At 42.0% G+C, this 17,027-nt stretch overlaps 2 protein-coding genes across 2 annotated transcripts; one reads left to right on the plus strand and one right to left on the minus strand.

The window, feature by feature from the left end:
- Positions 1-4,963: 4,963 nt before the first annotated feature.
- On the plus strand, positions 4,964-8,452 carry LOC123415151 (uracil phosphoribosyltransferase). The gene is made up of 11 exons (XM_045106703.1): positions 4,964-5,292; positions 5,400-5,478; positions 5,624-5,682; positions 5,967-6,044; positions 6,131-6,212; positions 6,632-6,680; positions 7,212-7,273; positions 7,690-7,757; positions 7,849-7,904; positions 8,011-8,058; positions 8,195-8,452. The coding sequence occupies exons 1-11, from the start codon at positions 5,041-5,043 to the stop codon at positions 8,244-8,246; spliced, it is 885 nt and encodes a 294-aa protein (XP_044962638.1). The 5' UTR covers positions 4,964-5,040; the 3' UTR covers positions 8,247-8,452.
- Positions 8,453-9,352: 900 nt separating this feature from the next.
- LOC123445628 (PRA1 family protein A1-like) lies at positions 9,353-15,076 on the minus strand. Its single transcript, XM_045122644.1, has 8 exons — positions 14,710-15,076; positions 13,947-13,987; positions 13,785-13,863; positions 10,278-10,364; positions 10,101-10,189; positions 9,940-10,011; positions 9,731-9,852; positions 9,353-9,628 (listed from the first exon to the last, which is right to left on the minus strand). The coding sequence occupies exons 1-7, from the start codon at positions 14,865-14,867 to the stop codon at positions 9,749-9,751; spliced, it is 630 nt and encodes a 209-aa protein (XP_044978579.1). The 5' UTR covers positions 14,868-15,076; the 3' UTR covers positions 9,353-9,628; positions 9,731-9,748.
- Between the last annotated feature and the right edge of the window lie 1,951 nt (positions 15,077-17,027).

A 17,027-nucleotide genomic window follows, 5' to 3' on the forward strand; every position in this document is an offset into this window, starting at 1 on the left:
TGTTTCTGTTAAAACCCCAAGTAAAAATATTTAAAAAAATTTGAAACTTATACCACAGTAAGATATAATCACTAGGAAGCAGTAGCAAAACGAATCAAATCAAAATCATTTTTTAAACTCCTGGAATAAGCAAAACAAGGTTTAAACTAAATCTGATCTAATTCAAATTTGAAAATTTCAAACATAGACAAATTATATGTTTTTAAAAACTACAGAAAAATTATGATCTACTGGAACAAGTTTCAACTCCATTGGAATTCGGGATCAAAAGCTATGATCAAAACAATTTTGAAACTTTCTTTGTTTTGGAAAAAGAAAAAACATATTCTAACAGACAGGGGTACACGTGGCAGTTTCTGATTGGCTGGTGGGTGTTTGCTGCGAGGGAAAACTAACACACGGCCGCAATCTAATGAAAACTACTCGGCTCAGTTTAAGTGACAGAAAAACCGATCCGGTTTTTTTTGTAAGACCAGAAGGGGTATGCACATCTAATCTAACCCATTGATCTAAGATCCTACGGTGGAAAAACAACAAAAAGAAAAACTAGAGGAGGGGGAGGATCTCACCGTGGCTGGGAGGAGCTGGGCAGCTCCGGTGGCTATTCCTGTGAGGGGGGTTGGTCGCCGGCAGGGTGGGGCGGCGGAGGAGGGGGCGGTCGGCTCCGGGGCGTCGGGGAGGCAGCAGGGGAGGCGTCCGGGGCGACGGGGAGGCAGCAGGAGCTTCTGCTGGCTCGAGCTGGGCGGAGCTCCGGCGACGTCGAGGGGGCGGCGTGGGGCTCGGGCAGGGCGGCGTGGGGGTGGAACGGGGCGAGGGCGGCTCGGGGCGTCGGTTTTTATAGGGGGAGGGGGTGGCCGAGGAGGGTAGGGAATCGGGCGAGCCATGGAAGGTGCGCTGCTTGCTGGAGAAAGGAAAGTCACGGGAGAAGAAAGAAGGAAGGAAGAAGAAGAGGGAAGGAAAGAGAGAGAAGAAAAAAAGAAAGAAAAGAAAAGAAAAGGGGAAAAATAAAAAAAAGGAAGGGGTGGCGCTGCGGTTTGCCAGGGATTGGCTTCCTGGCGATGGGGATCTCACCCCAGAATATCTCCCGTGTCTTTTTTTTAACAGAAACTAAAACGAAAAAAAGGAAACAAATAAAATAATTAATATAGGATATTATATACCAAAATGATCAGAAAAATATCCTCTACTCGATTAACATTTTTCCAAGGCAAAAATAAAAACTTAAAAAAATGTTTTTAAAAAATAATCCCTTATGCTATATTTTCTTTTTGCAATTATTTTCACGATAAAACTTTGGCTTTCTTGGCTCAAAATATTTCAAAAATGCCTCACACTTTGGAGGGTCATTTTCCTCCGCTCTCTCTTGCGTGCAAGAGATTATTTTCCGGCACTTCTCGTGTGAAGAAAAAAAAATAGAAATGCAAAAGCAAAAGTCGAAAGAATTCAAATGCAAACTTTATTTAAATCAATATGCATAGATGCTTAGCTACAATGTAAAACATTCCCAATTAGGAAAATTGGGATGTTACAAATACCTTTAATGATTCTGTCAATTAATGGTTGAAGATCTTCTCTTCTTAATTTGTCATAGTGCAGAGGCACTCCCAACTATTTAATTGAAAAAGAATCTAGATTACAGTAGAAAATCTGGGCACAAACCTTCGCTCTTTCTTCATCCATATTAATAGTGATGAGGTCCCTTTTATGAAAATTGATTTTCATACCCGAGAGACTTTCAAAGCAAGTTAAGATCCATTTAAAGTTCCTCGCCTTCCCATATGAATCCTCTAGAAATAGGAGAGTATCATCCGCATACTGGAGACTGATAATCCCACCCGGTATAGCATTTGTTAGTAACCCCGAAATTAATCCATGACTGGAAGCTTTAGTTAGCATTTTATAAAAAAACATCAGCTACTAAGTTGAATCACAGTGGGGATATGGGGTCTCCCTGTTTGAGACCTTTTCCACCTACAAAGTAGGGTCCAGTAGGGTCATTAATACGTACACTAAAAGTACCTTCAATCAATAGACTTTTGATCTAGGCGATCCATTTGGGGCCAAAACCCCGGGATTCAAGCATCTCAAACAGGAAATCCTAGCTAACCCGATCGTAAGCTTTTTCATAGTCTAGTTTGAGCACAAGCCCTAGGGTGTTAGATTTCTTCACTTTATAAATCACTTCATGAGCCGGCACCACACTCTCAAGGATATATCTCCCTTTAATAAATGCAGTTTGATTAGGGGAGATTAATATATTACTAATAGGGGACAATCTATTAGTATGTGCCTTGGAAAAAAATTAACAACACAATTACTCACACCGATAGGTCTGAATTTCTTCATAGTTTTGGCATCACGCTCCTTTGGTATTAAAATGATTAAAGCAAAGTTGAGTCTATGTATATCCAGTCTTCCTTCCTCAAAATCTCTCACCATAGCCATGAAATCTGCTTTAATCAGCTCCCAAAAGGTCTGATAAAAAGAAAAGATAGGCCATCAGGGCCAGGGGCACCATTAGCATATGAACCAAAAATGGCCTCTTTGATTTCCATCTCTGAGAAATTCTTTTGGAGACTCTCATTTTCAGTCTCTGTTATCAATTCATCTTCCTCCCAAAAGGCAGGACCAAGATGAATATTATGTCTCTCTTCATGGCTGAACAATCCTTTATAAAAGGAGTTCGCCACTCCCAGCATTTCCTCAGTAGTATAGACAGGTCCATGTTCACCAATTAGCTCAGATAAATGATTTTTGCGGTGTTTATGATTTGCTAAAGTATGAAAATAAGCATTATTTCTATCACCATCTTTAATTCTACGATTTCTTGATCTCTTCCACAAGGCAGTCTCCTCCTTTCTCATAATACTTTCTAATTCAGTTTTGATGTCTCTCATACGTATCTTATCCTCATCTGTAATACGGCGAGTCTCCACAAAAATATCTAAAATATCAAACTAATTCCTTCTTCTTTTTCTTAATGGCAGCTTCAATATTCACACTCCAGCCTTTAATCTTCCTCCTAAGACGTTTAGATTTAGAAATCCAAACATCAATAGCACCTCTACCCAAAACTGGGGTACTCCACACAGTCTCTACTATTTTTTTAAAGTCAGGTTGTTCTAACCACCATTTTTCAAACCTAAACATTTTGAGAGATGTAGCTCTTCGGGCCAACGTATCAAGCAGAAGGGGAGTATGATCACTTCCAATTCTGGGGAGAGCTCTCAGCATCGATAGTGGAAATAAGGCATCCCAAGAAGGGGAAACAAGAACTCTATCAATGGTGGCATAAATGGGGTTAGCCTGATTATTACACCAGGTGTATTTCCTATTAGCAATACTGATTTCCATCAATCCCCACTTATTGATCCAGTCATTAAAAATAAAAGCAACAGAGTGATTTATATTACCACTACTCTTATCAGCATCAGATCTAATGAGATTAAAATCATCACCCAAGATAATGGGATAAGAGGCACTATTCGTCACCTCATGTAATTCCGCAATAAATTCTACCTTGCGCTCATTATATGATGTACCATAAACCGCTAAGTTGCCACACAGATTTCTCAGTTTCGTTTCTAACCGTGTCACACAAAATTCTCTATTAACAAAGCCAATAACCTCATAGATGTCACTGTTCATGTCCACAAGGACACCACCAGCTGTACCATGAGCAAACATTTGATGCCAAACATAGTTCTTGTTGCCCGCAATTCTATTCAGGGTGTTATTATCAGTCGCGCACACTTTATCTCGTGAACCAAAACCTCGAGTTGCCCCGTGGTGGCATCGCCGGCTGCTATGTAGGGGGGCAAGGCTTTTTGAGCACTGACCCAAGTTATTTCGAAAATACTTCGGGTGATATCAATTCCCTATGCAAATTTTATGTTGAATTTTTTTAAACCAATGTTGGACCTCTATGAAAAAGTTCAACACTAGATAAAAGGGGCAAGAGGACCCATAAAAAAGAACAAGGAGGATACAAGGAGATTTTCGTGCTCTACCGCTAAACCGAGTTTATGGCGACACCTGCTGGCCTGGAGCTGGGGTGTCCAAGAAAACGAAGATGTGCTATCTCTGGTTCTCTGTCCTCAGTGGCGTAGGCAGGATGTCGGGGTGGTCCAATTGATATAAGCGGACGCGCACGGGCACACCCACGTGCGCATCCGGATGGCCCCTCATATATTGCTCCCTGCATCCACATATCTCAAATCTGAAATAAAAAATCCATGCGACATCATGCACACTGATCATGTACAACAATGTCTCACATAAGAACAAATGTTTGGTAGCGGAAATAAATAGTGTTTGCGTAAAAATTATTTAAAGTGTACAACTCAATTATCAATTTTTTGGTTTTCATTGTAGGTACACACATAGTCGACAAGATCATTGAGTAGTTACGCGTGTACATGATGATCTCGAAAATTCTAATGAATCTGTAGAAAGTTCACAAGTCGAGCTGCATCTTGATCTTTAAAATCATTGGTTTGGGCAACATCATCACCTTCATTCTCGACAATTATATTGTGCAAAACGGACGGTACGAAGGAGGAACAAAAGAGGAGAGAACGAATGAATTTGGTAGGTCAAGGAGATAGATTTGGTGTAATTTACGATATGGTTGAATTGTCAGGTCCGATGTGGCGGGCACACCTGAACACCCCAATATCCATCTCATATTTGGACTGGATATGAGGGGTGCTGGTCAAGCCAAACGTTTGAGACTCGTTTGAGGCGTTCATTTGAATCGCATTTTTTGACTGGTTAGTAACCGGTGACCTGCTCGAACGTTTCAGTCGGTGTTTATGAGGTCCAACCGTAGATGCTCTAAGATACATAAAATATTGTATATAAAGGATGCATCAATTAATTCTTTACAGAAGATTCAGAAAAAGGAGTACAGCAAGGGGATCACGTACTTAAAATGATGCTCGAGATGCGCCAAAAGGAAACGCGACCCCACCGTATCCCACCGTCGCACCCTTCACTGCGCTCGCTTTCGCCCGCTTCCATCCGCTCACCGCCCTCGCGATGCCGTCGCCTGCCACGGCCACGGCCGCGGCCGCGGGAGCGCCTCTCCATCGCCGCCCATGCGCGCCGCGACGCCCCGCGCAGGCCTCTCCTTGCTCTCTCGCCGCCCGGGCGGTCGTCGAATCCGCGCGCCACCCCGTCCCGACCCCGCTGCTCGCCCGCAGGCCCCGGCCGTCTCTGGCGGTGGCGAGGGCGGCGAGCCCCGACGCCGCCACCGGGGCGCGGTCTCCTGGCTCCGGCGGCCAGATGCTGGTGCGGATCTGGCCCCTCTCGACGGCGATGCCTCCGCCTGGCTTGGTTTTCATTCGTTTGCACGTGCGTGCGCGCGCGCTTAGCGGCGTGGTGTGTTTGTCTCGCAGGTGTTCGTCCCGCCGCACCCGCTGATCAAGCACTGGGTCTCCGTCCTGCGCAACGAGCAGACGCCCTGCGCCGTCTTCAGTGAGTGCCTCTGAAATGACCCGCGTGTTGCAATTGAACCCAACCGGCTGATGGCAGTCTGTTGTTGATTGACGTCCATACAAGAAGCGTTTTGCTAAAGCTGCACAGCTCTAAACTGAGAGATGGTTGTTGTGACTTGTTGTAGGGAGTGCTATGGCAGAGCTTGGTCGTCTGCTCATATATGAAGCCTCCAGGGATTGGCTGGTGAGTGGGGATCTTGCATTGCTGGGAATTATACGTTGATCATCTTACATTTGTAAAACACGAAAATGGAAAATATTCCGTGAGAGTGACATCAGTTTTGAAATGGCATTGAATGTTGTTACCTGGTTGAATGGCGAATGCCAGTAATACCTGAATTTATGGATCCTAACTCATAATGTTTCCATCCCCACTTCTTATCCAACCTGTTTTGCATGTATTTTTGAACACTTAAATTAGCTCTAGACAGAATGCTGTGGTGCTAAACTGCCCGAAAACACTTGCAGCCTACAATCACAGGAGAGATCCAAACACCCGTGGCTGTTTCAAGTGTTGAATTTATTGATCCAAGGGAGCCTGTTATGGTAAGTCTATTTCCTAGCACTAGATATTGTATTTGGGTTTGTAGTCCCTGTGAGGTATTTACTCCTTCCATTAGCATGTTTAACAGGTTGTTCCAATTCTGAGAGCTGGTCTTGCTCTAGCTGAAAATGCTTCATCAATTTTGCCAGCCACCAAGACTTATCACCTCGGTAAGTTGCTTACATAATGGCTAGTATTGTTGCAATCAGGCATTGTTCTTTACTGAAATTTGAAAAGTCAATTAGCTTTATGTTCACATTCTGCTTAAATCAGCGAAAGTACCTTTCTAATCTCCAACTGCTTTATTTTGTTCCGGCAATCTAAACTGATTTATTTCGTTTCTCCAAGTGCCAATGATGGATATTCTGAATGTAATGTGTGCATGGTTGTGGTCAGAAGCATAAAGTTTGAAATATGCAGAATTTTTATTTTCTAAAATATGAAATATATTTCCTTAGAGCATGTGGGAATTATAGTAAAGCTAAACTTCGTGAATGCAATACTTCAGAATTTTCTTTGTCAAGTACGCCAAACTTACATGCACCTTGAACACCATTATTCTTATCTGCCCGTTTCGTTGAATATGAAGGACTGCGTAGGGATGAAGAAACACTTCAACCTTCAGTATATCTCAACAAGTATGTGCTATTCTTTTTCATCTTGCAAGCTCTCAAGTATCTACGTAGTACTTTTTAATTAAGCATCAGGCAGACGCATGTTTAAGTTCACAAAGTGATTATGTTTTACCCTAGACTCTTGAGCCCTTGCTGAACTACTTAAGGCAGCATTTTGTCCTGGAACTGGATATGCAATATGCTGATTTAACCATGCAAGGCATTACAATGCACAGTATCGCATGCAAATATTACAAACAGAGGTTCCATTGTTATTTTGTTTTGTGATGAAGTCGCGAAAGCAATGTTACCTTGGTAATACCTACTAGTTATTTACTATCATTTCAGGTACTCCCTTTGTAAACTAATATAAGAGTGTTTGGATCACTAAAGTAGTGATCCAAACGCTCTTATATTAGTTTACGGAGGGAGTAGTTACTATTTTCCTGTTAAGTTCTTTTATTTCTTCAATCCTAAGGGAATAACTTAAACACCTATGTGAATTCGGGTTGTTTCATAATCTTTGATTCTTTTTCTTTCTCTTATTTAATGCAGCTTGCCAGAAAAGATTCCAGAGGGGACCCGTGTGCTAGTTATTGATCCAATGCTGGCCACCGGTAACAGTCAGCTCTACCTAAAACATTACAGTTTCTGTGTAACGCTCTTCACATGTGATCCTCGTCGCTAATAAATGAGAAGCACTACCTCTGTAAACTAATTTAAGACTTTTTAGATCACCAATTTAAGACTTTTTAGATCATTTGAATACCATGCAATTTCAATGTATTTCTACTTGTCCATCATATACATGTTAATTATCATGTCAAGTAACATAAAGAAAGAATAGAAATCACTGTCCTTGAACAGTTTATGTGAGAGAATTATTAATGACTAAATTAGTTGTGTTGTTTGAGAGTTGAAGTATGCTTTTCCAGTAATGAAAGAGAGAAATACAAGTTATAGATTGGTCCATGCAAGTAGAATGGCTGGTATGCTAACACATAAATTATACATTTAACTTGTATACATTTAGGTGGGACAATCGTTGCTGCCGTTGAGTTGTTGGTTGACCGTGGAGTTACAAGCAAACAAATTAAAGTTGTAAGTTTTTGGAGTTACACATGAACTTCTTCTGTATTTATTTCCCAATTATTTGTTAAATCGACCTAACACATATGTCCTTGTGATGCAGGTATCAGCTGTTGCGGCACCTCCTGCGCTACAAAAGCTCAGCAACAAGTTCCCTGGGTAAGAATAGATCATAAGCCACCCTCATGTGTGTACAGCAGGCTCCTATTGTTTACTCTGTTTTGGTCTCCAGGCTCCTATTGTTTACTCTGTTTTTGGTCTCCAGGCTCCATGTGTATGCAGGGATGATCGACTCTGAAGTAGATGAGAGAGGGTACTGTTTTAAACTTCTAGCTGTTCAATGCTTGTACTGTAACATGTGTGCATAACCTCTCCGTTCTTCAATATAATGCATTTGGTCTGTTGATCAAACTGAGCAGTGACTAACGTCGATTGATTTGTACACACAGGTACATAGTTCCAGGGTTGGGAGATGCTGGTGATAGAAGCTTTGCTACATAATCGGACTTCTCATTTTTGACAGATTGTTCTGCCAGCAAGAATCGTATATGCTGTTTTCCTAATGCCGTATTGGAGTAACTGAGATTGTATTGCCTTATTCCAGAATTATGTTCTTCTTGGTATATATTTCCATTTTTTTACCATTCTGTAATTGTCCATTCTGTATTTATTTTTATGTGATTATAATGAAATATATGATCAACTCAGATTTGTTAGTACTTTTTTTTTTAACGTACAGATTTGTTAGTCCTTTTTTTAACGTACAGATTTGTTAGTACTTGGTACAATGGGATGGTTCTCTTCATTGTGTTATTTGCTGATGCAAGGGAAGAGAAAGAAACAAACCTATTTCAGAGCATAAATGGTATATAGCCAGAAAGAAGGCTAATATTCTAAAGAATACAATCTCTAACATTGGACCAACTCAAACAAGAATTGGAGCTTCAGCTAGCTCTTTTTTATATAAAAAAAAATCAATAATCTAATACTCCCTCCGTCCCTGCTTTAGTACTAAATTTGCACTAACTTAGTACAAAAGTTGTGACACTTATTTTGGGACGGAGGGAGTACTCCCTAAGTAGTGATCAAACACTCTTATATCTCTATGGATGTATACTACACGTGCATAAAGTGTGATGATGATACACATTAACGTTAGAGCTACACGGACCGTTTTCAAAATGTTAGATTTGTCTTTTTTGTGCAGCTCACATGTTATGTATTTCATCATGAAACTTTTTTTTTTGAGGAAATCATGAAACTTCATACAATATAGAATACATCCATCAATACATGTTAAAAAATCTGATTTTTTTTCCAAGCTTTAAAATATATATTTTAAATTTTCCAAGAAACAAACTCCAAAATGCGTCATTCGTATATAACCTCTTATTGCCATTTCACAATCTTAGAAGAACGAGGCACTATAAAGAAGGTTAACTGGAAACATTGTACTCTTAAAAAAAGCTTCCAACAAATTGCTGAACATTCTAAAATATCAAGACAGCTCTATCGATACGTAGATTCGCTCGAGGAAAGCCAAATCGAAACTCTGGAGAATATTTCCAGAATGGTTCGAGGTTGAGACAGAACATGAAGCAGGCGTATCAACAAACAACATATGCTTTTGTCTAGATCAGAATACTTTGTTTACATCCTTTACATGCTGTTCTTCCTCCAAAGCTTTGGTTAGGGAGAAGCCCAAAGGAACAACTACTGTGATTCAGAGGACTGTGGACCAAGGCGTCGCATCACCTACAGAGTCAGCCCTGGTCCACCTCCAAATGAGCCAGTAATCACAACTGCGTATCACCTTTGTTCATCTCCCACAGACACAATGCACAGACAGCACGGAAGCTTCAGCACTGAGCACATCTTATCACCTGAAGATACACACAGGAAAATGGGTGTTACCTGGTGCATGCAAATGGTTTTGGGTATAAAACAGGTCCATGTGTGCCTTAAGCAGGCATGAAGGAACCTACCTTGCAACCGAGGGAGCTCTAGAGCTCACTATAATTCCGCCAAACTGCTCGGAATTCCTCTCTGAACGTATTCAGACGTGCTTTCAAATTAGGTGTTCTGAAGCTGGCATGAAGTACCGTTGCTGCCAATAGAAAGACAAATTAATAAGGACATTCCAAGATAAATACAGATCTCCAAACAAAAATAAAGAACTCTACACCATCCTTACTAAGTAGAGCAATGAGAAGTGCCCATAGAACTGTGAGGAGACTGCATGAGGTCAACCAGAGCATGCAGCTAACTGCAAACATGAAAAATGGTTAGTTCAAGTTTTTTGAAATGTGGTATGTTGCATAGGATAGGATTATACGACAGGTTAGTTATGCTGACCTGCCGAAAATAAAAGAACAAACAACCAGCGAGGCCGACCACAAATATGAATTGATCTTTTCGAGCTTGGTCGGCCACGAATAACAGGGCTGCCAGTGTTCGCAAGAAGTATTAACAACACTGTAATTATAACCCAATGATAAAAGAAATACTATAAACTAGAGTAGTGCTCCTTACGTTATCGGTGGTCTCATCTTTGCAGCTAAATGTGGTGAAAACTGTCTTACAGTTCTTGTGACTTTCTCATTGAAAGTGACAGCAAAGCTGCATCACACACATGATAGTTAGATAATTGATCATCATACTAACACTTGGTAAATTAATTATTGTCATTTTGTATATGGATGAACTTCTTATAATTTAAGAACTGCTAACCACGAATAGATACAAGGAAAAAAGCAACCCTACAAGGCTACAACTATTTTATTTAATAATCTATCAGCAGTAATAATGCTATAATTATTCATACTTTCGACAGTTATATGCATTATTACAGTACAACAACAACAACAACAACCAAGCCTTTCAGTCCCAAACAAGTTGGGGTAGGCTAGAGTTGAAACCCATAAGATCTCGAAACCAAGTCATGGCTCTGGAACGTGGATAGCTAACTTCCACGCACCCCTGTCCATGGCTAAGTCTTTGTCGATATTCCAAACCTTCAGGTCTCTCTTAACGGACTCCTCCCATGTCAAGTTTGGTCTACCACGACCCCTCTTAACATTCTCAGCACGCTTTATCCGTCCGCTATGCACCGGGGCTTCCGATGGCCTCCGTTGAATATGTCCAAACCATCTGAGACGATGCTGGACCAGCTTCTCTTCAATCGGTGCTACCCAAGACTCTCTCGTATATAGTCATTCCGTACCCGATCCTTCCTTGTGTGGCCACGTATCCATCTCAACATGCGCATCTCTGCTACACCTAACTGTTGGATATGTCGTCTCTTGGTTGGCCAACACTCCGCGCCATACAACATCGCAGGTCGGATAGCTGTCCTATAAAACCTGCCTTTTAGCTTTTGTGGCACTCTCTTGTCACAGAGTACGCCAGAAGCTTGGCGCCACTTCATCCACCCAGCCTTGATTCGGTGGCCCACGTCTTCATCGATATCGCCATCCTTCTGCAACATGGACCCCAAAGATCGAAACGTGTCTCTCTCCGGTACCACCTGCCCACCAAGGCTAACCTCTCCATCCTCGTGCCTAGTAGCACTAAAACTGCACCTCATGTATTCAGTTTTAGTTCTACTAAGCCTAAAACCTTTCGATTCTAGAGTCCGCCTCCATAACTCTAACTTTCTATTAACCCCCGTTCGGCTATCATCGACTAGCACCACATCATCCGCAAAGAGCATACACCATGGGATATCTCCTTGTATATCCCTTGTGACCTCATCCATCACCAAATCAAAAAGATAAGGGCTCAAAGCTGACCCTTGGTGCAGCCCTATTCTAATCGGAAAGTCATCGGTGTCGCCATCACTTGTTCGAACACTTGTCACAACATTATCATACATATCCTTGATGAGGGTAATGTACTTTATTGGGACTTTGTGTTTCTCCAAGGCCCACCACATGACATTCCGAGGTATCTTATCATAGGCCTTCTCCAAATCAATGAACACCATATGAAGGTCCTTCTTTTGCTCCCTGTATCTCTCCATCAGCTGTCGTACCAAGAAGATGGCTTCCATGGTAGACCTCCCAGGCATGAAACCAAATTGGTTTTTGGTCACGCTTGTTAACCTTCTTAAGCGGTGTTCAATGACTCTCTCCCATAGCTTCATAGTATGGCTCATCAGCTTGATTCCGCGGTAATTAGTACAACTTTGAACATCCCCCTTGTTCTTAAAGATTGGTACTAAAATACTCCGCCTCCATTCTTCGGGCATCTTGTTTGATCGAAAAATGAGGTTGAAAAGCTTAGTTAGCCATACTATCGCTATGTCTCCAAGGCCTCTCCACACCTCGATGGGGATACCATCAGGACCCATCGCTTTGCCTACTTTCATCCTTTTTAACGCCTCCTTAACCTCACACTCCTGGATACATCGCACAAAGCACATGCCGGTATCATCAAAGGAGTCGTCTAGCTCAATGGTAGAGCTATCAACCTCTCCATTGTAAAGGTTGTCAAAGTACTCCCGCCATCTACGCATTATTACAGTACAACTATCCAATTCTATACAACAAGAGCTTAAGTGGCTTTTCAACTGTATACATCACTCCAATATTCAATGGTACAAGTTGCAGACATATCTTTATCCTATCTCTGCTGCTGCATTTAATGGCCATACATCATAAGGTAGATGAGACAATGCTCGAAAGAGAAGAGGGACATGATGAGAGTAGACAAGGCAGCAAGAGATTAGGAACAAGAACTTCTTTATTAATTCTTTGGCTGATCATAGATGAGTATACACCCTCTCTTTATATATAGGGATGAATATCTTGACTCCTGAGGATCTAATTCTAACTTTCCTAAGAGGATCATATCTCTTATTTGAATAACTAGGGCTGGTTGTTCCCTAACTAGTGCAAGTAACATTGCAATCCAGGATGCTTGGCAGGCAGGCAGGCAAGGATAATAGCATATGATGGTATGAAGGAACATAAGGTGCATATGATGGTATGAAGGAACATAACGTATTAGAACACAAGGAAATAACTTCATAAAACATGCCCCTGAATTCCTAACGCTTCCACTGTGCCAAATGACACCACACTGTGAACACTAAAACAGAAATGCAGTAAAGCTATATGTCTGTATAATTTACACGGATATTGAAGTTAGTTCACGTTTCAAAAGGTGGAATGACATTTAGGTCTATTGCAAAGAAATTCACTCAAACTCAGGCAAAGAAAGCTTAGGAACCTGGAATGTGGCAACTAGTCAATTATCCAAGTCTACGAATCTAATGGTGTGCTCTCTGGTTTGTTGACTTAAATGGAGCACCCATACAATGTATTCACTCCAATGAGAACTTCCAATGTGATTATGTGAAGATAGCATAAAATAACAAGCATGCAGCAAGCGTACAAATTGCTCCAACGTCCTACATAAACAAAGCTATTAAGGTTGCAATGTTAGCGGCATGTACATAAAAATGTACTCTTGATGGATTTATCTGCGAAAGAAAAGAAAACCTAACTGCTAAGTTTATTATAACCTACAGGATTATCACAAACTTGCAGATTCATATTTCCTGTACGGGACACATAGCTCTGCAAGGGGAAAATAGCTTAATAACCCTGCAACCTGCAAATAGGCATGTCTTGGATATGTTGACAAGTGAAATATTGGCCCACTAGCCAGCGACATAATAATGACGCTATTTTCCAATTCCCCTTATATTTGTAGTGATGATAATTAATGAACAAATAGCCACTTTGGCTACATAACCTAAATTCTGATGGCTACAAACTTCTTGTACAGGTTTATGCAGTCTACATACATAAAATACAAGGAAGCATCTGGTGGTCATGACATAATGACTAATCTGCCAAGTGACTGAAGCCCATAACACAATGTAATTTACAAAGACTATTCCACTACAGATGCATTATCTCCATTAGTCATGGTAAATGAGCACATTTGAACATACCAAACTAAAAACGATCTCAACAGAATCAAGTTACAATCACAATGCAAGGAAAAACTATTAGTTAAGTACTCATATACCTGTCATTAAGAAATGCAATGCTGAATCCGGTCATAAAGGCTGCAAGAATAGCAACTGGCTTCCAAAGGAAGCCCAGCCCTGCATACATATACAAATGGCAGCATGTCAAAACCAACCAAAAAGCAGGAAAATAAATAATATTCAAATCTTTCTTTGCATACCAAGAATGAACATGATCAAGATGAAGTAGTTTGTCCTGTAGCTGCAGATCAAAGAAAAGTTGAAAAAAGAACATCAGCACATAAAACGAAACCATACAAACTTCAGCAACACAGAGTTCCTGAAATAGTAATACTTCGTCATGCCTACTAGTTAACATTATCACGATCATTATCCTTTTTTCTAATCTAGAATCTGAATTCAACATGTTTGAAGTGAAAAAATGAAGTCTTGTTGAGTTGCTCTAATCTCACAGATCCATGGATTCCAGCAGGAAATATCCAACAAGATGCCTTCAACGTAAGTAGAGAAATTACATGGTATCCAAGCTACCCGCTACTCGTAACAAAACTCTTTAGGGACTAACATCACCATATGCAGTTCGCATGCACATTGATGTTCGTCGAATTCACCCATTAAATCTATTCTGGAGATCCTGATACCTTTATGTACACACTAACCGAAGGTTACAAGTTACGACACGGTGCCCTACCGCTATCAGAAGGAGTCTGAAGCCTCGCACACGCATATGCCCTACTCTGTTCCATTGCGGGGAAACGCCCGATGCCCCTATTCATTCACCAATAATAACTGAAAACACCCACAGATCCCCGTGGAGCCAGTCAAAACCCCGCCGCGCGAGCACAAATCCCTAGCAAATCCGCTCTCGAATTCTGCACGGGCAGCCGAGTTGGCAGACAAATCGCGGATGCGCCGCCAGGAAAAGGTAAAACGAGTTAAGAGGGGGGAGGAGGCGGATCGTACTAGTAGAGGTTGCACTTGAGGCGGCTGGTCCACTTGGAGTAGGAGCGGGGGACGGTGAAGCGGGAGAAGAACTCCGGGACGGGGCGCGGCGGCGTGGACCAGTCCACCTCCCGCAGCGCGGCCACCAGGTCCTCCGCCGTCACCGCGCTCCAGTCCATCGCCGGCGATCCAATTCCAATCCGCCCCGCGGCCTCGGCTAGCGGGCGAACCGAAACCTAGGGGGAGAGCGGGCGGGCGGCGGCTCTCGGCGGGGATGGGGGGTTGTTCGGCCGTGCGGGAGAGAGTTTCCTCGGCTTCGATTTGGGGATTTTGGGAAGGAAGCTTGCCGTGTCCGCGGAGAGGAGAGGAGTGGTCAGAGGACAGCAGAGATGCGCTTGCCGTGTTGAGCTTTTCGGGTGCTTTCCTTTGGGCCGGCCCGGGGAAGCCGTTAATGGACAGTTGGGCTGCGTTACTGGACCAGCGTCCGTCGGGCCGACAGAGTGAGAGTTTTGATGAGACTTTTCACTCTGAAAAAAAGGCACCAGTGATTTTTTTTTCTTCTAGATTTGTTATTTAAAACGTTTTATATCTCGAATCGTGCATCCGGATTAAGAACCGCTTTCGCTCTTCTGTTTCTCGCCTCAAGACTTTGAAGTCAGATAACATGTTGATAACCTTTGGTGAAGTTCTTTTTGACAAACCCATGCTTCCAAGTAAGTGACTAACTTGTGATTCACGCTAAAGCATACATGTGCTCCACTTTTGAGTGAGCACATTAGTGCTTACATGTGAAAAATCACAACCGTGCTTCACGTAAAAACACGAAAAAACAAAAATAGTAAACCGACAAATAAAAAATAATCAAGAAACATTTATTATGGAATAAAAATATTTTATTTAAACACTAACGAGCAAAAGAAAAATAAGAATTTTCTATGTGACATTGTTTAGGACATGGCATAGTTTTCGCACGGAGAGGAGTCAATTGATATGCTAAGAATCATATGGTTAGAGCAGGTGGAGTAAACTAATATGAAGTGTGAGTGACAAATCAGAGACCCCCTCAAATTTTCCCCTAGGGCGACCTAGGATTCCCACCTTCCTCCAGTGGCGCCCCCGTCAGAGTGCATCTTCTCCTTAGTGTACCCATCTTCTCACGCTGAAGGACCCTCGGATGATTCTCGGCATGATCCAGTATACATGAACCACCCAGTAACGATCGTGCAAGGCTAAAGGAGGTTCTGAGAGGCCGCCAATGGACAACACATCCGGAAGTGAGGGCGGCAATGGAAACTGCTCTCGCGGAGCAAATCTTGAGGACATATTTGAACGACTAAACCTTTGCGGGGAGAAGGAGAAGGATCCTAATCTATCTGGCGAGATCGAAGAGCTGATTGAGGAAAACAGATGGATTTCAATTTTAGGGTTCATACCCAAAAGCCCTTCAGCCATGTTGCATTGTTTAAAGCGACGTGTAATGTGTGGGTCTCGGCTGAATGTGTGACCTTCAAGACGATGAACATCAATTTTGTACCTAGCTCAATTTGATGATTACATCCTAGTAGTCTTACTCCACATCCTCACCAGCTAAACTTATTGGGCCAGTTACTAGAGCTCGCACACGCCAACTAGATTATGAGGTACTTTCATTTCTTGGAAATCGTTATAATGTTCATGAACATATGATATTGCCTAAATTTGATACTCTTGTTTTACTTATGAATGAAGGTCCTAGCATGGACAAGAAGGATAGCCATTGGGGCGGGATCAAGCATGGAGAAGAAGGTGCGCGCGGGGGAAAGAAAAATGGAGTTTCCAATGGTGATTTTCGTACTCTAAAGGCACCATAATGAGAGCATGAAGGCTTGGACGAAATATACAAGATGCCAATTCATAAATTTCGTTCATAGACTATTATAGGTGTTGCGTCACCTTATTATTGGGCTAGGCCCATGTAATTTTGAAATACCAGATTATAGGTTGTTTTAGAGTCCATATGTGTGGGCAAACCGGGTTATGGTTGGTTTTGGACCCCTCCTCGAAGGGGTCACGAAATACCCCTCTATTCCCCATATGTACAACCCTTAGGGCGTCGTTTAGACTTGGGTTTTGTTTAGATTAAAAGTTTCCATAGCTGCAACCCCGCGTCCATCGTTTGTGTCCTACGATCAGACCAAGAGGTCACAGAACCACACTTTCATCAATAAAACTTTCCTCTTACATTAGCAATATTCAGATTGCAATTTCAGTTTCTTTGCTTGTTCTTTGTTTGTGTATAGGAAATAGACCTTTGTGGTCAAGTTGATCATGCTCCGGCATGGTCAATAACCTCTCAGAGT

The sequence above is a fragment of the Hordeum vulgare genome, chromosome 1H, assembly GCF_904849725.1.
Source record: "Hordeum vulgare subsp. vulgare chromosome 1H, MorexV3_pseudomolecules_assembly, whole genome shotgun sequence".
Taxonomy (NCBI): domain Eukaryota; kingdom Viridiplantae; phylum Streptophyta; class Magnoliopsida; order Poales; family Poaceae; genus Hordeum; species Hordeum vulgare.